General features: G+C 48.5%; 3 protein-coding genes across 5 annotated transcripts in view; 1 reads left to right on the top strand and 2 right to left on the bottom strand.

The window, feature by feature from the left end:
- Nucleotides 1-1,364, bottom strand: part of TOMM22 (translocase of outer mitochondrial membrane 22 homolog (yeast)) — a 3,123-nt gene extending 1,759 nt beyond the window's left edge. The window contains 1 exon segment of the mRNA XM_005883192.2: nucleotides 39-1,364. Coding sequence (XP_005883254.1) covers nucleotides 39-155 — 117 coding nt within the window. The 5' untranslated portion in view covers nucleotides 156-1,364.
- A 3,497-nt stretch (nucleotides 1,365-4,861) lies between these two features.
- On the bottom strand, nucleotides 4,862-10,570 carry CBY1 (chibby homolog 1 (Drosophila)). 2 transcript variants are annotated; one of them, XM_014530852.1, is made up of 6 exons: nucleotides 10,496-10,570; nucleotides 10,243-10,356; nucleotides 7,887-8,047; nucleotides 7,098-7,203; nucleotides 6,919-7,010; nucleotides 4,862-5,525 (listed from the first exon to the last, which is right to left on the bottom strand). In XM_014530852.1, the coding sequence occupies exons 3-6, from the start codon at nucleotides 7,962-7,964 to the stop codon at nucleotides 5,445-5,447; spliced, it is 357 nt and encodes a 118-aa protein (XP_014386338.1). In that variant the 5' UTR covers nucleotides 7,965-8,047; nucleotides 10,243-10,356; nucleotides 10,496-10,570; the 3' UTR covers nucleotides 4,862-5,444. The 2 variants fall into 2 exon arrangements, with proteins under 2 accessions (XP_014386338.1, XP_005883255.1); XM_005883193.2 differs by having other exon boundaries at nucleotides 6,892-7,010; nucleotides 10,496-10,560.
- A 1,204-nt stretch (nucleotides 10,571-11,774) lies between these two features.
- The window catches only part of FAM227A (family with sequence similarity 227, member A), a 57,685-nt gene continuing 49,886 nt past the window's right edge, over nucleotides 11,775-19,573 (top strand). The window contains exons 1-3 of one of the 2 annotated variants that reach the window (XM_005883194.2): nucleotides 11,775-12,221; nucleotides 15,267-15,487; nucleotides 17,263-17,345. In XM_005883194.2, the coding sequence (XP_005883256.1) occupies nucleotides 15,361-15,487; nucleotides 17,263-17,345 (210 nt within the window). In that variant the 5' untranslated portion in view covers nucleotides 11,775-12,221; nucleotides 15,267-15,360. Of the gene's footprint in view, nucleotides 12,222-15,266; nucleotides 15,488-17,262; nucleotides 17,346-19,573 lie in introns of those variants that run through there. The other variant, XM_014530851.1, reaches the window with a different exon arrangement.

Consider the following 19,573-nt stretch of genomic DNA (forward strand, 5'->3'; position numbering starts at 1 on the left):
GACCCCCGCTCCCCGCCTCGCCCGCTGGGCCCCAGTACCTCGTCGTCGTCATCCTCTTCCAGCTCCTCCTCCGTCTTCTCCGTATCGCCTTTCGGAAGCATTTCGTCCGGGGGCAGGGGAGCACCGGGACCGGGGGCAGCGACGATGGCAGCCATGTCTGCAGGGGGGGAGGGAGGAAGGGAGGGACACCGGAACCGGAAGAGAGGAGGCGAATGTCGCGCCGAGCATAGAGCTGCCCTTCCGGGAGCTGGAATCAGGAGGGCGGGGCCACAGCGCCGCCCTCTGGCCGGCACTCGTCACCGCCTTCAGCCCAGTCGGACGGGGCTGAGATTCCAGGGAAATAAAACCCCGGGGATTTGCTCAAGTCTGGGTCCTTCCGCAGGAATTCTGTTCAGAGGGTTCCGCGTGGGCTCAGAAACCTGCAGTTTAACAAGCTGCCCAGGGATCGCCCTTAGAGAAACACTCATCTAGTTTCATTTACCTGAGTGGTGTGCTGTTTGGTAGGAATAAGTTAGAGATTTGAAGGTTAATTGGTCTTTTGGGAAAACATCAAATAAACAGACCCAGTATACGAAAACAAAGGCAAGAGTTATCGCTTCCGGAGCGGGCACTGTGTGTATGTTGAGGTACTATTATCCTTATCTTAGAAATGAAGAAATTGAGGCACAGTACAGGGTTACTGTATTTTTGGAGGATAGATTTCTGGAAGTGGATTTGCTACCGAAAAGTATGACCATTTAAAATTTTGCCAGGTATTAGCTCATTGCCCTTGAAAGTATATAGTTTCACAATAGTGAATGAAGTGTCCTTTTCCCCACACCCTCCCCAGAATTAGGTGTTCGCCATATTTTAATATGTTGCCTATATGATAGATGAAAACGCTTCTTTTTATAATGTGTCCCACAAGTTATTATATACAAGGATAATTTGATATACATCTTTAGCCAATGGACCGTGGAATGGGAGCATCTCAGGACTGCACCATCCAAATCCTTATCTGCACTTACCCATTCGGGGGTAGGAGGGCTTGCACTTCCTCCAGATTCGGCCCTCAGTTTCATTCATCTATGGGCTGGGCAGCTCTGATTACAAAAAGTTTTCATGTCACAAAGGGTGCCTACTGGATGATTCTGTTATATAAAGTTCAAAAACAGGCAAAATCTATCAATGGTGAGAAGGACAGTGATCCCTTTGAGGAGAAGGGGTTAGTACTTGGGAAGGGGCGGGAGAGTAACGTTTGGGGGGCTGCTGGTGAAGTTCTTGCCCTGGGTGGTGTTATATGGGTGTGTTCATCTTGGATAATTCATCAGGCTGTACACTTATGAATTATTTTTTTGCATGTTAACCTTTTTATTTTTTTAAGTCAGCTAGATCTACATCAAGCATGTCAAACTCGCGGTCGGCGGGGCGGCGTGCCTCCTTTAGCATGTGGCCCCCAGGCCCGGAGTTTGACATGCTTGATCTACATCAATGCAAGGGCAGCTCAAGAACCCAGTGCCAATGGCTTTTGATTCTTTTACGGGCTCTTTTATGAAATGTTGGAAGACCAACATAGCAAAGGCAATCTTATGTGGAAAGTACAGACGTCAGGACTTCAAGTAGAAAGTCACAATGCTAATGTGAAGAAGTTTTAAGAAAACTTTAACCAATTAAATTTGTGTATAGTATTCACAAGAGCAACACATGATTTTTTAAAAATCCTATGTTTGAGGCTAAAGAGCTCTTTCAACAACTAACAAATTGCCATGGGATAAGGAGAAAAGAAAAATCAGGCAGTGCAGAGTATTCAAAACCTCGGGAGTAGATGAGATGATCTAGAAAAGGCAGAATGGGAAGAGAAGACAGAGGGCAGATCCCTGTGCAATGAGACATTTAAAGGTCGCAGAGCCAGTGTGGCTCAAGGGGAGGGCATCGTCCCATGCACCCAGACGTCCCTGGCTTAACTCCCAGATTCTTGGAGGAGACATATGCCTGGGTTTCAGACTCAACCTCCAGTAGGGGGCCTGCAGGAGATGTTTCTCTCTTCTCTCTCTCTCTCTCAAAAAAAAAAAAAAAAAAGCCGACGCTCTATCCACTGAGCCAAACCGGTCAGGGCGAGAGTTTCAGTTTTACAAGATGAGAAGTTTTCTGGAGATGGATAGCGATGACGGTGGCACATCATACAGGTACTTAATACCACTGAGTTGTGTACATGAAAATGGTTAAGATGGTAAATTTTATGTTGTGTATTTTTCCATAATAAAACGTTTAATTAAAAGCGTAGTCATACCTATAAAGATTTTTTTAAAGGCGTGGGGGGGGGGGGCTCTTCCCCCACACCAGGGGGTTCAAGGAGCTGCTGGAGAGGAGGAGAACCAGGGGAGGGTGGCTACGGAGGGTTTGACGGAGAAATGCTCAATGGCAGCAAAGAAGACGTGTGGACTGACGCCAGGTCACGCAATTTAGGGTACAACCAAGTGAGCGATGATGGCCCGTGCCTGGTGCACAGGGGACTGCCTTTGGATGAAGATGGGGTGTTCTAAAACCCCACCCCTGAGCTCTTCTCATTCCCTATCCCTCAAATCCACGATTTCCACCATCCCTGTTTCTGTCCTGTTAAATTTGAAACGGGTGAAATAGCTCTTAATTTGGATTGGTGGAGGGCAGAGATCCCTTTGAGAATCTCAGAAAAGATAGAAGTCCCCCACCCCCCACCCAATAGAAACACACACTAGCTCTTATCCGGATAGTTCTGCATATGGACCCCTTGCTAGGCCTCAAACTGTAAAACTCCCTGACTATTGCCTCTGATCCTGCACTCACTCCCCTCACACCACCAGGACTTCCTACCTCAGCTCTTCCGTAACAATTCTTCCCTAATCTGACACTCGGCACAGAAAGTCATGAAATTGTTGTAGTGATTACAAGAGATAATAAATGTCTCCTGGATAGCACTCTTTACTCAGGTGCCCCGTGAGCAGTAGATTTGGTTAATACAGGCTTTGAGGAGGAAGAATTTTAGCCAGAACCTGAAGAATGTGTCTGCCTAAAAAGGTAAGACCTTGAAAGTATATAGCATCTCCATGGGGGGGGGGGGGGGGGGGGGTGGGGGGGGGATGGGTAACTTTCCCTCCCTTTCACTTAAGGGACTTTCGTCAATAGGATTATTTTTGACTCAGCTCACACCCCACAACCCATCAGGGGGTTCCACCTTCAATGCATGTCTAGAGTCTGCCCACTCACTCCCTCTCCTGCCACTTCCCTGGTCCCAGCCTTGCCCCCTGCAGTCTGTTCTCACCATAGGAGCCAGAGGGAGCCTTTGGAAACCAAGTTGATCACAGCATTCCTCTGTTCAAACTCACTGACGGGATGCTTTCTGCAGCTAAAAGCAGGGGATGATACGACACTCACCGACGGTTTGCCTCCATGATCGCTCCCAAGTCTTTCTTCCCTGCAGTTGTCCCACATTCCGGCTCCGGCGGGTCAGGTGCCCGTGGTGGTGAGCAGGGGGACCCACATCATTGTGACAACCAAATCCGCTCTCATGATTCCCAAGGTTTAGTCCCGGCTCTATCCCTTCCAGCTGTCACCTTCTGGGATGCTTTCTGCAGCTAAAAGCAGGGGATGATACGATGGACGAATTCTCGTGAGAATTAGAAATAGGTACCTGGCATCAAGGGTGCTCTTTTAATGTTTGCTAACCACAGTGGCCTAGGAACAAGCAAACTCCATTGCCCCATTGCCCGCACCTGGAGACTTATGCCCTGTGTATATTTGTATCCTACGGGCTGGAGCTTCTACCCATCCCCCATCGAGTGGGCAGTAGGATGGACTACAAACAGCAGCCGCTAGGGCCGTCCCCTACCTCGCTCCTCCTCCCCTGTGGCTGGGAGTCTATGATCCTAGCCCAGGTTCTGAAACTCCTGGAGTCTGGTTCCTTGTCTGCAAATAGGCATGCTGACAGTCTGTGCTCCACAGGACTGAGCTGAGGAGGAAGTGAGAATGTGTGCAAGGACCCGCCCCCTCCCCCATGTACCTGCTGCCCATGGTCGCCATCCCTGGGCGCTGTCTCCACCCGCAGTGCCCTCCCTCTTTGGCAGCTGAATGCCTCTGACTGACTGGCCGCCTCCTTCCTCCAGCCAGAGCAGCTCAGCTCAGACTCAGGCACCAAACTCCCCCTCCAGGAAGCCAGCCCAGGTCCCTGCCAGAACCAGGATAGTCCCAGCTCCCCGGAGAGCAGGGAACTGGGGAAGACAGCCAGTGTCTGTCCCAGGGCAGCCTCTGCCAAGGCCCCAGACGCTGGAGTGCTTCCCCTGCAGCGGGGACATTTCCCACAGCCTGAAAATCCTACCTCTGATGGAACAGCTCAGACTCCAGGTTCCACTTCTCCAAGAATTGATGCTTCTTTTTTTCACTCTGGTCACGGAGATTGTGTAACATCATTTAATTTAAAGAAGTATGTGGCTCAGGGGTTGATCACTGAGCCATGAACTAGGAGGTCAGAGTTCAATACCCATGTCTGAGTTTCAAGCTCGATCCCCAGTAGCGGGCATGCAAGAGGCAGCCAATCAATGATTCTCTCATTGATGTTTCTCTCTCCCTTCCTCTCTCTGAAATCAATAAAAATATATTTTACTTTTTTATTGATGATTAGAGAAAGGAAAGGAGAGGGAGAGAGAGAAAAACGCTGATGAGAGAAACATCATCAATCGGCTGCCTCCTGCATGCCCCCACTGGGGATCGAGCCTGAAACCCGGGCGTGTGCCCTGACCAGGAATCGAAACTCAACCCTCTTGGTTGCTGGATCGACGCTCAATCACTAAGCCGTACTGTCTGGACAATAAAATATATTTTTTAAAAGGACACTTTGTTTTTATTTTTTAAATCTTTATTGAAAAAAAGGGGGAAAAGTAGTATAAACAAGGAAGTAGCAAAAAATATAGTGTTGCATAGAAGACTGGTGATGCTGCCGAGAAACTGAAGCCAGAGGAGGTGGATTTGGGGAACAAACACTCTTTAAAGCACACAGAGGGGGCCTGAAGGGCGGAGGTCAGCCTCTTTAGAACTGGGGCCACGCCCCGAACACCACTGTGGGGGATGCTCTGATAACTCCCGCTGCTTCTCCCAAGAGAGTCCGTCCAATGAGAGTGAAGCTGGGACAAGTGCATTTATATGTTAAGTGCCTGGAGAGCACCCAGAGTCTTAGCATCGCTCCAGACCTCAGAGGCCTCGTTCACAGCCTGGCCTCGCTGAGCTGGGCAGCCAGAGGACATTGCTATGTGCTGCCCTGGCCTGGAACCCTGCTTGCCTCCAGGATGTCATCACCTTTCCATTGCCAGCTCAAGGGTGCCAGTGCCTTTGGCCCCATTTGGGGTCCTCTCACCAAGGGCCTAATCTACCAATTCAGCTTAAGAACCTCCGCTATATTCCACTCCTCAGATCAGTTCTCCCTCTTCTCGAGGTCTTCATTTCCTTCTCCGGTTGACACTCTTCAGCTCTTCCAGTTCCCTCTTCATTATTTGGAACTCGGCAGTGGTCTCAGAGAACTGGAAGGAAAGCAGCGGGCTGTTAGAGAGGAGGACATTGTGGGCTGCGTTCAGGTCTGCGAGGCTGGCCCTGCCCACGGGTAAAGGCGCTTGGCGTTTCTCTACCGCGGCCTGCCAGCCTCCGGGAAGGAACCCCTTTGTGACTGGGCAGAACGTAACCACCTCAAGTACTTAAGAGCATTCACAATCCACTCTATCAACGGTTTGATCACTAGGATCGCCTGGCATTGACCTTGTTCAGGACAGCAGGCCTCAGGGAACAGAAGGCTGGGAGCACGCTGCCCTCCCGCCGCCCCTCTTTCCTCCGGAGCATTGCCTCTGCCTTTCCCTCTCCCAAGCTCCCAGGGCCCTTCCTTTGCTTCTGTCACTTGTTTCCTGAGCCCACACAGCCCAGCCGGCTCACTTCTACCTCCGTAAATGTCTAAATAAACTTGCTCTTATCATTTGAAAAAAAAGAGAAGAGAAGACGGCAGATACTGGTAATTCTAAGCTAAAGGATTGGTTGCTTCTGAGCTGCAGCTCCCATAATGATGCTTAAAAAAGAACGCCACTTTCCTCTCAGGATCTTTCAATGGACTTATATTCCCGACAGGGACAGAGCCATCGTCGCTAAAGGTCAGTTGCTGTGAAAGAGGAGCTACATTCCTGAGCAATCCACTAACGCTCCCAGTACTTCACTTGTACTATTAACTTCACAGGGCGCAGCCCGCCATCATGTCTATGTTATGGCTGAAGAAACGGAGTTCTTCACGCAGATCAGGTGAGTAATTTGCCTAAAGACACACGAGCAGCATGGAGCTGGGCGAGGAGCCAGGATGTTGAGCTCCAGAGCGCAGGCTCTAACCACTCCAGTGCCCGCTCTCCTGCCTCTCAATCAGCCTTCACCTGTACCTCCAGGCCCAGCAGGCTGCTGGTTCTTAACAGCCACAGGAAACGGAGGCCGATGCAGAGTGCGTGCGGGCAGGCGCGGCCAGGCACTGGCGAATGCCCGTGTGGCGCGGGACATCTCCAGCTCAGGAGCAGGCGGTCCTCCCTGGACTGCGTCAGCCCCGCCCGCCCTCCTCTTATTGCTCCACATTCAGCTCAAATATCCCTTCCTATGGGCGCCCTTCTCTCTCGACAGAGTCACTCTCTACCACGTGCTGACCCCAGGCCCTACTGCGAGGCACGGGCATTGTGCTTACTGCCCCCTCCCGCTGCCCGTGAGTGCTTGAAGGTAGGGACTGTGCCCGATTTGCCTTTGTATCTTTGGATTCAATGTTCCCGGACCAGCGGGCACTCAGAGGTACGAGCTGGATGGACCGACCAGGGGCGGAGCCTCCCGCCAAAGCCAAGCCCAGGCAGCCCTTCCCATCACCGTCCTCACCATGTCAAGCAGGACCTCCACCTTCACCTGCAAGAGGTTGTTCTCTTCCTCCAACTGCTGGTTCCGCTTCCGGAGGCGCTGAGCCTCCCTCTGGTCCACACCTCCACTGATCCCGGTCTCTGGGGGCAGACAGACCAGCCGTTACCAGGGGGTGGGGGGAGCCCCTCCATCATCTTGTTGGGCAAAATGGCAGGAAATCAGCCCACCTGCTACCCAATGGCCATTTTCAAACTTCAGGCTTTGTCCCGCCAGGTTCATTGTGGGGGTTCCGTAGTCGAGGCCCAGCTCCACTTCGCGGGTGGACCGATCCAGCTGTGGGGAGACGCTGCGTGCTAGCTCACAAGGCCCTGGCACCCGGGCTCCAGGCCCAGCGCCTCTCCTAACGACAGGACCCCAATAACTCACTTCTTTCCTCTAGTCATCACCCAGCACATTTAATATTTTTAAAATCAGACAATCAAGTAAGTGTGCAAAAAAAATCTAAACTATAAGAAACATACTGCTTTATACACCAGGATGTTTTCTGAAAAAGCTATGTATGGATTTTTAATGTATTTTTCTGATGTTTCTACAACGCACTGAGCACCCACCCGCATCAGAACCAGTCCTGGGTGCTCAGAGAAGCATGTGACCGCTCTGCCCTCGAGGAGCTCAGAAACGGCGCGGGAGCGGTGACATACCCTTCTGAACGCCATGAACGGGGGCAAACATCCCTTCAGGATGATTTGATTCTTAGACACGACTAAGTCGATTCCTGGCCACGTCCTGGGACTAAAGTGAAGTCACACTGGGTAATATTTGGAGCCAGAAATCATCACGAGGTTGACTGCTTATTAGGCTCTTGAGCAAGTAGGAGTTAAAACTGATTTTAGCCACAGCGAGAGGAGTGAAAGGGTGCTCTCCTACTTGCACGCCTCTGCAGAACCCCACTTCCCTACAGAGACCTGACAACCCTGTCACGTGCACACCGGGCCGACCCGAGGACCGACACTCACGTTATGCAGGTTGGAGAGAGAGGCAGACTTCCGAGGGGGCGTCTTCTTCGGACTGAACGTATTCCCAAAGAGAGGCATCTTCGGCCTGACGAGGCACCGTCAGCGCTCCGTCAGCACAAGTCGGGTACAGACAGCCGGGTCCGTGATTTTATGTCACTGTCCTGAAACCAGGAAACGTACATCGTAGGTGGCTACTCACAGTCCTGGTAACGGCTCCCGCGTGTTGATTGCTCGCTACGTGCCAGGTCGGCAGTACGCTAAAACCTCTGCATGTAGTATCTCAAGTTTCCCAGTCCTTTGCTTAGCTCCCCTCATTCTCCCCATTTGACAGATCAGGTTCAGAAAGACTAAGGTCCTGAGCTGGAGCCGGATTTTGAACACAGGTGTGTGTGGCTCTGCAGGTTACGTTACCCACAGGCAAGTGCCTAACTTGCCGGTCTTAAATTTTGTCACAAGTTGACATCACCAGATTTACAGTCTGGGAGCAAGGAACATATTCCCATACACTGGTAAGAATCACACTAGGCAACAGCTACTGCATAGACTCCTTTTTTTTTTTTAATTAAAAAAATAGAGAGAGAGGGGAAGGGAGAGAGATAGAGAAATATCAATCGGCCCACCAGGGATCAAACCCACATACCTAGGTATGTGCCCTGACGAGGGAATCAAACCCACGACCTTTCAGTGTGTGGGATGATGCTCTGACCAAATCAGCCACCCTGGCCAGGGCCTTCCCATCGTTATTTTGTCATTCTGGAAGATACGTGGTGGTATTACATTGCGTTTCATTTGCTTTTCCCTAGTAACTAATTAAATCGAACACTTTTTCATATGCTAACTGGACATTTGGATACCCTCTTTGTGACATGCTTATTCAAGTTTTTGCCTTTTTTCTTTTGGGTTGTCTATCTTTTTTATTTTATTTTATTAATTTGTAAGGGTTCTTTACATATGATGAATACAAGTCTTTTGTTGTGTATATAGGGAATACTGAAAATATCTTCTCCCAGTCTGAAAGTTGCCTTTTTGTTTTCTTATTGGTTTCTTTTTGATGAAAGAAGTTCTTCATTTTAATGGAATTTAATTTACCATGTTTTTTTTTTAATGATTAGTGTCTGTTTCCTATTTAAGAAAATTTGCCTACTCCAAAAATGACATTTTCATATATTAATTTTTATTGTTTAACTTTCACACTTAGGACTATGATCATCTGGAATTAACTTTGTATATTGTGTGAGACAGGGGTCAAGGTTCATTACTTCCCATACATTACCCAGTTTTAACTCATAACACACAAGTAGCTTAAAAATATTCCAAGAAACTGTAGACAGACGATAACAATAGTGAAAGCACAAGGGAGCAGAAGAAAGTAGCAGAGCTCTCCCGTCCCCTAGTCTTTGGTCTGAGACCTTCTTTCACCACTTTATGAGCTACAGTAGGTCCTCGGGTTACGTCGGAACCCACCTACATAAGCACCTAGTCACTCACATGGGGCACATACACAGCAGTAATGAAGTGAAACAGTAAAAAAAAATTAAAAGAAAGATAACAATTCCTGACCTTTTTTACTTGTGGTAAATAAATAATAAAAACCATAAAGCACATATGTACATACGTCGACATGACGGAACTTTCTTTTTTTAATAAATGGGAGATGGCAACGTAACCACAAAACGACGTACGTTGAGTCCAACGTAACCCGAGGACTGTCAGTAATCATATCTGACAAGAAGCAGACCAAAAAAGAAGGGAACTTCAAGACTATTTGAAATAAGATTTTATATCAACTATCATTAAAAAACAACTCAGCCCTAGCCGGTTTGGCTCAGTGGGTAGAGCATCAGCCCACAGACTGAAGGGTCCCAGGTTCGATTCCGGTCAAACACACGTACCTGGTTGGGGCATGTGCTGGAGGCAAGCAATCAATGTGCCTCTCTCATATTGATGCTTCTTTCTCTCTGTCTCTCCCCCTCCCTTCTACTCTCTCTAAAAATCAATGTAAAAAATATCCTCGGGTGAAGATTAACTAACTAACTAACTAAATAAATAAATAACTCAGAGTATAAATCCATCACAATTAGCAAGACATCTTTTCAATAAAAACCATGTAGAAAAACTGCTGTTTTCAGTGATGTAGAAATTAATATCATTAAAATTAATGATAAAAGTTTCTTTGGACGTTTTACAATATACAATACAGAGTATATGTATATATGATTTCTAAATAAATGAAAATAAAGATATTTAGGGGTGTGTGCTCATGAGCGTTTTACTGGTAGATGTGTGTTTGTAGACACACAGGCTATGGAATGAAGGCCTTTGGGCCTGGGCACGGCACTTTAGGACTTGGACAAACCAGAACGCTTGCAGCTGGTGGTGGACGGACAGCAGTGGGGACCAAGATGCTGAGGGCGTTTTAAGCTGTGCTACCACGTCATCCAAAACCCCGTGGAAGGCCCTGGCATGGCTTCTGCTGGAGAAAAAATAAAACGGGTGGAAGAGGGAGGGCAATTAATTTTATGTCTGTAGCGGGCAGAACAAGAATGAAGCAGGAATATCCAGAAAGAAAGATTTTAACTCAAAAAAGAAAAGGGCACAGTAACAAACACTAACTGTATTGCTTCCTGCGGGTCCACTATGGCTGGGCCCAATGCTGGATTTCTTTCTTTTTTTCTCTTTTTAAAATATTTTTGTTGATTTCAGAGAGGAAGGGAGAGGGATAAAGAGATAAAAACATCAATGATGAGAATCATTGATTGGCTGCCTCCTGCCCACCCCCTACTGGGGGCGGGGGGGAGGATGGAGCCCACAACCCAGGCATGTGTCCTTGGCTGGAACCGAACCTGGGACCATTTAGTCCACAGGCCGACACTCTATCCACTGAGCCAAACCAGCAGGGCAATGCTGGATGCCTTGTATATAAGCAGCTGAGGAACCTGCCCCCATCACACCGTGGGAAGATGGTCGGACTGGGCTTCAAGAGCCGGCCTATTCCTCCGCGCTGGTGCCGACCACCATTCATCACTGTGCAGAGCTTTACAGTTTGCAAAGGGCCACAATGTCCATTACCTTATTTTAGTCTAACAAGATGGCGAGTCTTTGGCTTTCATCGGGTTCTCAAAGGGATCCGTGTCCACATACACACACACACACACACACACACACACACACACCCGCCAGTTCAGAGCCAGCCAAGCAGGTACGTGCCCCGCAGGTACAAGGCCGCCGGGGCTAGTGGATGCTCCTGACGGTAGAGAACAAACGTTCCCTTGCTCGCCCTTCACAGCCAACCCAAAGGGGTGATCACACGCGGCCGGTGTGGCGCAGTGGTTGAGGGCTGATCCATGAACCAGGAGGCCACCTTCGATTCCCGGTCAGGGCACCTGCCCGGTGGGTGGCGGGCATGTTTCTACCTCTTGCTCTCCCTCTCCCTGAAATAAATTTAATATATACATATATATACACACACACACATACATATACATATATACACATCTATACACACATATATACAGATATATATACACACATACATATACATATATACACATCTATACACACATATATACAGATATATATACACACATACATATACATATATACACATCTATACACACATATATACAGATATATATACACACATACATATACATATATACACATCTATACACACATATATACAGATATATATACACACATACATATACATATATACACATCTATACACACATATATACAGATATATATACACACATACATATACATATATACACATCTATACACACATATATACAGATATATATACACACATACATATACATATATACACATCTATACACACATATATACAGATAGGCCTTCGCGAAGCACCAGGAACGCACGAGGGCTGCCCTCGCTGGGCCAGAGGGACCCCGCAAAGAGACTGTCCCCTGGAGTCACTGACAGGTCCCCCCGATGCAGGACGGGACGGGACCGACACTCGCCCTCCCCGCAGACCCGTTGGTCTGGTCTCCCCCGGCCGCGGGCGCCGTCCCCATGGTAACCGCGTCAGGCAGCGGCTCACGAAAGTTCCATTGTGTGGGGCTGGGGGACGTGGAGGTTGCGCCGGGCGTTGCCTGGAGAACCCCAGGACTCACAGTAGCAAAATGGAGCTCCTCTCCCTCCTCCCCCCAAGACCACAAAGCAAAGGGCACCTCTTCCTGGTGGATGTGGGGGCCACGGGGGTCGACTGTCTCACCCAGAACCTCGCAGGGTCCCCTGAGGGACCCGGGACGAAACCCGCCCCGAGTTCGTCGGATTCCGCCCAGGTCTTCTGGTGAGACGGACCGAAGCACGGTAACCGCCCCGCCCCATCTGATCGGGTTCTACCAGCAGGGGAAACGGAGGCTCAGGGCCGCTTCAGGGCCTCCCAGGGAGCAAGGGGCAGAGAGCTACTGGAGAGCCAACGCTAGATCTCCGGGGGCCTAACAGTGTATTTATTATTAGATAAATGAGGAAACAACCTCAGGGTCACTCAGGGGGTGTTTACTGGGTGCGTAGTGGGTGCACCGGCAGGACCCATGGGTCTCCGGCTCCAACCACACCTCACTGCATTGTCCTGGAACCCAAATCTGCACGGTCCAGCCCGGCACTGCCCAATGGAAACATGTGGGCCACATATGTCCTTTAGAATTTTCTGGTAGCCATGTTTTAAAAAGTAAATAACAACAAAAAATCAGATGATGTTAATTTGAATATTTTATTTAACTCCAAATGTCTCAAATATTCTCATTTTTACATATAATTAATATATTCAGATTTATGCTGCTTCATTTTAAAATCAAAATAAAAAGTTTAGTTCTTCACTCACATTAACCAAATTCCAAGGGATGACTTGTCACCTGTGGTTAGTGGCTACTGTGATGCCCAGGTCTAGCCTTTTCCTACATTTCTCCTCTTTCTCCCCTCTGCTTAGAGGGAGTTTTCCACTTGGCCTGTGGACTAGGTCAGTGCCCACTATTATGTCATCTCATAGCACTGGGAACCTCCCTTCAAAGAAGTGGTCAGAGTTATCATCCACGGTTACTTAATATGATTGTTTGATCAGACATAAGCTCCATGAGGGCAGGGATCAAGTCTGACCAGCTCACCATCCTCTCCGCAGTAGGAATATAGTGCTGGCACTCCGTCACTAGTCATTGAACAACCAAAGGTTAAACTGAACAAAAGTCAACCTGTTTAAGTTAGAATATGTTAACTTTATTATTAATTATATATATTTTAATCCTCACCTGAGGACATGCTTTTATTGATTTTAGAGAGAGAGGAAGGGAGAGGGAGAGAGAGAAACATCGACGTGAGAGTGAAACATGGATGCACAAGTTCTGACTGGGAGTTGGTCCCACAACATTTCGGGGTACGGGAGACGCTCCAGCCAACGGAGCCACTCGGCCAGGGCGAGGCACGTTAACTTTAAACGGTCACAGTCCAGTCTCGGCGGCCAGAATATGTGCTCCACGAGGGCAGCCGTTTCTTATTCTTCCGCTCATCTACCCCCAGGACCTAGCATGTCAGAGGGACCCCACAAAGGGCTGGGCACAGGGCAGTTATTCAGTGAAGCTAGTTCCCTGCACGTCCTTTTTGCCTCCTCTAGTACTGACGACAGAAACGTGCCATGTTTCAGAGAATACTTCTCCTGAAATGGCCCGATGAACATTCCGCAGGGAACAGAGTATGTATTTTAAACATTTCTCTTAGAAAGCATAATATTCAGCTCTCCCGTGAGGCAGGAGTAATCATGTTAAACTAAAGCAAGAGGCTTTGTGACAGGGTCGCCCTAAGCCTGGCCTGTCAGAGAACGTGGTGTAGTTTGCCCGTCATGCTGGGGAGCGGGTAGGAGCAAAGTGAGAAGCCCTGCAACGCACCTGCCTCCCCTCTGCCCTCTCCCCCTCGCCTGTTTAACTCAAGGCTAGGAGCAGGAGGGAGGGCCTGGGCCAGCTCTTCCTACAATCCAGTTGGCTTTGGGTAGCCCAAAATGGATAGCCTCTCTGGCCTAGAAAGAAGTGTGGTGAGTGAGTCTAAAATGGAAACAAATATTGAGTGAACATAATCTCTACGGAGTAATTTGCCTAATGGGGAAAGCTGTAGAAGCAAATAATTCCAGTTCAGTATTTTAAGTTCTGTAAGCAGAATTCTGGGCTTCAGGGCGGACAGGTGGTACTAATTGCCTGGAATAATTCAAGAAGGCTTTCCGATAGGGAGGTGAAGGCCGGGGGGGGGGGTGGGGGGGCAAGCTGGACGGGGTCAAGGGGGGAAAAGGGGGACATATGTAAAAGTTTCAATAATAAAGGTTTAAAAAAGAGAAGGTTTTCCAAAAGATGCATCACCCGGGCTGAGCTTTGAATAGAGGGAACAGCAGGTGTAAAGGCATAAAGGCACAAAGCATAGCATGGAAGGGACCAGAAAGTAGTTCAGTGGGGCAGGCATATGGGACAGTGCTGGGGAGAAGAGTGCGGAGCGGAAGGCATGAGCAGAAGGAGAGGAAAGGAGACTGGTGAAAGGGCACCTTGGTGAAGTTTTCCACCAAACTTGACCTTTTCTCTCTCCTTCCATTATGTATGCGCTGCCTGAGGGCAGATCTTTTATTTCATTATAACCAGGCTTCTACCACCAGGCTCCGGCCGTGGAGGGCCCACAGATAGTAGTGATGAGCAAAAAGCAGGGACCCAGGACAGCAACCTGGCCCTAGCGTTTATATCCAGGAGGAAGGGGAGTGATGGGGCCAGTTTTTGAGAAGGAGCAGAGCCTTGGGCAGATCAGGGCCCTCACACGGAGGAGATGCCCTCACATCATAGAATCATAGCATCGGAGAGCGGAAACGGGTCTTAGAAACCTCACCCACCGCTCAGGTTTCCAGGGGAGGCTCAGAGAGGCAAGAAAGATTTGATTTCATTTCTGATTTGGAAACTCGCTTGCCTTCTCTTCCTTATGATTTTTAAATAATATTTTCGTTTCTCTAGCTTACTTGGTTGTGAGAGTACAGTATATAAAAATAGAACCTACAAAGTATGTGTTAACCCACTGTTTATGCCAGTGCTAAGGCCTCCAGTCCATAGTAGGCTATCGGTAGTCAACTTCAGGAGTCAAAAGATGTGTGTTGATTTTCGACTGCACGGGGGTACCCTTACCTCATCCCCATATTGTTCAAGGGTCAACTGAACAACAATTCTCAGTGGGGCCGGGGGCGGGCATCAGCCAGATAGAAAGCCCAAGTGTACATGCCTTGAAATCCTCACTTGACAACGGGCTTCTCAGACAAAAGCCTTTATTCCAGCAGCCCTGCCTGCCCGCGGAGCAGGCTCGTGTTTGCTAAGACAGTTCTGTGCTGTGTGTGATTTCCAGGAGGCTGGATGAACAGCGAACAAGATCGAAGTGAGAAATGACAGGCTGTTAGCCGTGGAAAGCCACTATTTGTCAGTTGACAAGAAACTGGACAATGGCTTATTTCAAGAATATGGTTGTCATCAATGTCACCGCCTTGCCAATGATGCCAGTGGGGGAGGGCCTGCCACCGAGTGCGACGCAGAACGCCGTAAGGAAGACTCTGGAAGGCCATGTACCTTGTATCCTTCTGTGGTGCCGTTTACAATCGAGACCAAATATACCCCCCCCCCAGGGGTGCAGCCTGTGCGAAGTTCATAACATGCGTTCCTTGTTAGCTCGTTCCTTATAAATTCATTACGTTTTTCATTACTTACGTTCTACCTGTCCTCTCAAAGAATTTGAGACTGGGAAGGATTATTTGACTTTGATTTTTTTTACTGAGATCATCAGAAAGAGCGCAAAAGGAGGAAGTACTGGAAATATTTGTTGAAAGAATCAGGGAGAAGAGAAAAAAGCTTTTTTTTTTTTCATTGCCTCCTCCTTTCCGTTTTATCTTCCAAAAAAAATGACAATTATAGATAGCAACTAAAACGTCAGTGCCCAGCCCTCGAGCCTCAGGTAAGTAAACTTAAGACCCGATTTAAAACATTATTTTCCTCCAGCTGACCTCACCTCTGCTCACCTGCCAGCCCTTTTGCCTGGGCTCAGCGTTGGCCCCTTCTGGCACCATCCTGGCTCTACTGGCATCTTCCTTCTCTAGTCCTGCCTTTGTCCATCCTCATCTCCCTTCTGGCCCTGAGCTGTATCCCAGGGACCCACAGAATCCCATCTCTGGAGGACTTAGAGTTCATCCAGCAAATGACCCTCTCGGGTTATAAATAACTGCAGGTCTTTTCATCTCACACGGAGCTCATTTCCCTTCAAGTCCTGCTGCTGCCGCCGGGCCCAACAGCACTCACCCATCTGCGTCCCCTTCTCCCCACGCCTCTGGCCCAACGGCACTCACCCATCTGCGTCCCCTTCTCCCCACGCCTCTCAGAAAGCCCCTCAAATGAGCCTGTGATCCCACCAGGACCTGCTCAGGCTCTCGCTTCCCTGGGCCATTTCTAACCGTTCCCTCTTTCTTCTTCATCCCACACTCATCTCAGCCTAACTGACCCATCGGAGTGGTCGTGCCCCCCTTGGCATCTTCATTTGCCGAGTATCCTCCAATCTGTGAGAACACTTGAAGGTAATGGAGAAAGCGTGAACCTTGCTTTATGTGAAGGTGGCGAGCGGAGTGGTAGGATTATGGGGCTTTTACAGAGGATTTGTCTTAGGCCAATTGAAGCTCAGACAGAAATTCAGGCATAGCGAGGGCAGCAAGATGGGCCATTGGACGGAGCAGAGATTTCAACAGTGATGAACAGGTTGAGATACACTTTGATCCAGTCATCTGGAACCTAAAATCTCTCCTAAAGGAATAACCCAAAATATGGAAATAGAGCTTTGTGTGACTATGTGTATAATTTGCAATTATTTATAATTGCCAAAAGTGATAAACAACTTAAATATTCCATAACCAAGAAACAGTTAAGTGTATTAAGGTGCGTCCTCTACACGGATTCGTATAATGCCGTTTAAAATATTGCGAAGATCATTCCGCTTTATGGAAAATGATCATATTAGTGAGTGGAAGAGAAGTCAGAGTAGTAAAATAGACATACACTGAGATTATAATTGTGTGCAAAAGGCTGTGTGTAAAAAATCCTGGGAGGAAATCTCCCTAAATCCTAACAAGAGTTGTTATGGTGGTAGCATCAGCGACGATTCTTTCTATATTTCCAAGGTATTTAGAATAGAATTATCACTTACCATTTATAAAGCAGCTAATTTAACACAAGACAGAAGGCGTGTTGAATGTTTGGAAAGAAGATAATTCAGTGGAGTGACAGCACAGGAAGGGAGTGAGCCCGTGTCCTTGCCAGGCTAGCTCGCCCTGCCACCCAGCGTTTCCTTAGCAGACTTTCCTTAGCGTGTCTTGTGGGCTCCATCCACCAGGTGAACGAAAGGATTGCTGAAGTGGACCTGCCTCCCAAGCCGCTGGACAACATCCTGGTGAGTCAGGGATGTCGGGGCTGAGGCCAGGCTTCCAGGAAGGAAGGGCTCTGGAGGTCCCTCCATGTATTTGAAAGCACATTTGCCCAATAGGGGCCTCTAGTCTATACTAATACAAGGGTAATATGCTAATTAGACTGGGAGACCTTTGGGAGACCTTCCGGATAAAGCTATGGTGGTGGGGCAAATTTTTACTCAGTTGTAAATCTATACTAATAAAAGGTTAATATGCTAATTAGATTGGAGATCTTCTGGACATCCTTCCGGACAAAGCCATGGTGGCAGGGGCAAAGCAGAGGCGGTTAGGGGCAATCAGGTCAGCAGGGGGAGAAGTTAAGGGGTGATCAGGTCACCAGCAGGGAGAAGTTAGGGGCATCAGGCCCGGCAGGCCGAGTGGTTAGGGGAGATCAGGCAGGCAGGCAGGGGAACAGGTAGGAACCAGCTGTCCCAGATTGCAAGAGGGATGTCTGACTGCCTGTTAAACCGGCAGTCGGACATCCCCCAAGGGGTCCCGACCAGCTGTCCCAGATTGCAAGAGGGATGTCTGACTGTTAAACCGGCAGTCGGACATCCCCCAAGGGGTCCCAGATTGGAGAGAGTGCAGGCTGGGCTGAGGGACACCCCCCCCCTCACCGTGCATGAATTTCGAGCACCGGGCCACTAGTGTGTGTGTGTGTGTGTGTGTATTTACAGAGAGGAAGGGAGAGGGAGAGAGAGCGATAGAAACATCAATGACGAGAGAGAGGCATTGATTGACTGCCTCCTGCATGCCCTCTACTGGGGATCTAGCTGCAACCCAGGCCTGTGCCCTTGACCGGAATTGAACCCAGGACCCTTCAGTCCGCAGGCCGACGCTCTATCCACTGAGCCAGACTGGCTGGGGCTATATTTTTAAATTAATGAACTTTGTTTTTTAGGGCAGTTTCGGGTTCACAGCAAAATTGAGCTGAAAGTATCGAGTTCTCGCTCATCCCTGTCCTCACGTGCACAGCCGCCGCACAGCACAGTGGTGCGCTGTTATAACTGGGGAACCTGAGTCGGCACATCCTCATCCCCCAAGCCCGCCCTCTACGTTAGCGGTCTCTCTTTGCGCTGTCCATTCCATGAGTTTGGACACATGTGTCAGCATGTACCCACCTTTGTAGTGTTGCACAGAATAGTTTCACTGAAAATCCTATGTGCTCCTGTTCGTCCCTTCCTCCCTGCCAACCCCTGATAACCATGGATCTTTCCAGAAATGTCATACAGTTGGAACCACACAGCATGTAGTCTTTTCAAATTGGCTTCTTTCACTTAGTAGTATGCATGTAAGGTTTCTCCATATGTTTTCATGGCTTGATAGGTCATTTCTTTCTTTTCTTTTTAAATATATTTTTATTGACTTCAGAGAGGAAGGGAGAGGGAGAGAGAGACAGAAACATCAGTGATGAGAGAGAATCACTGATCGGCTGCCTCCTGCACACCCCACACTGGGGGTCAAGCCCGCAACCCAGGCCTGTGCCCTTGACCGAGATCGAACCCTAGACCCTTCAGTCCACAGGCTGACGCTCTATCTACGGAGCCAAACTGGCCAGGGTGACGGGTCATTTCTTTTTAGTACTGAGTGGTATTCCATTGTCGGAATGCTCCACACTTTATTTCTCTGCTCACCTATTGAGGGACATCTTGGTTGCTTCCACGTTGGGTAATTATGAATAAAGTTAGGATACATATCCAGGTGCAGGGTTTTTTGTGGACATGGTTTTCAGTTCATGTGGGTAAATACCACGGGGCAGGATTCCTGGACCATATGTTGAGTATGTTTAAGTGTAAGAAACTGTTGAAGTGGCCGCACCATTTTCATTTCTACCAGCAATGAAGGATAATTCTTGTTCCACATCCTTGTCAGCATTTGGTGGTGTCAGTGTTCTGGATGTTGGCCATTCTAATTGGTACATAATGATATCTCATTTTTTAATTTGAAATTCTCTAATGATATGTGATAGTAAACATCTTTTCATGTGCTTCCTCGCCATCTGTGTTTTTTCTTTAGTGAGGTGTCTGTTAAGGTCTTTGCCCCATTTTTTTTTAAAATAGATTTTATTGATTTTTTACAGAGAGGAAGGGAGAGGGATAGAGAGTTAGAAACATCGATGAGAGAGAAACATCGATCAGCTGCCTCCTGCACACCCCCCACTGGGGATGTGCCCATAACCAAGGTACATGCCCTTGACTGGAATCAAACCTGG

Source organism: Myotis brandtii, unplaced genomic scaffold (genome assembly GCF_000412655.1).
Source record: "Myotis brandtii unplaced genomic scaffold, ASM41265v1 scaffold78, whole genome shotgun sequence".
Classification (NCBI taxonomy): domain Eukaryota; kingdom Metazoa; phylum Chordata; class Mammalia; order Chiroptera; family Vespertilionidae; genus Myotis; species Myotis brandtii.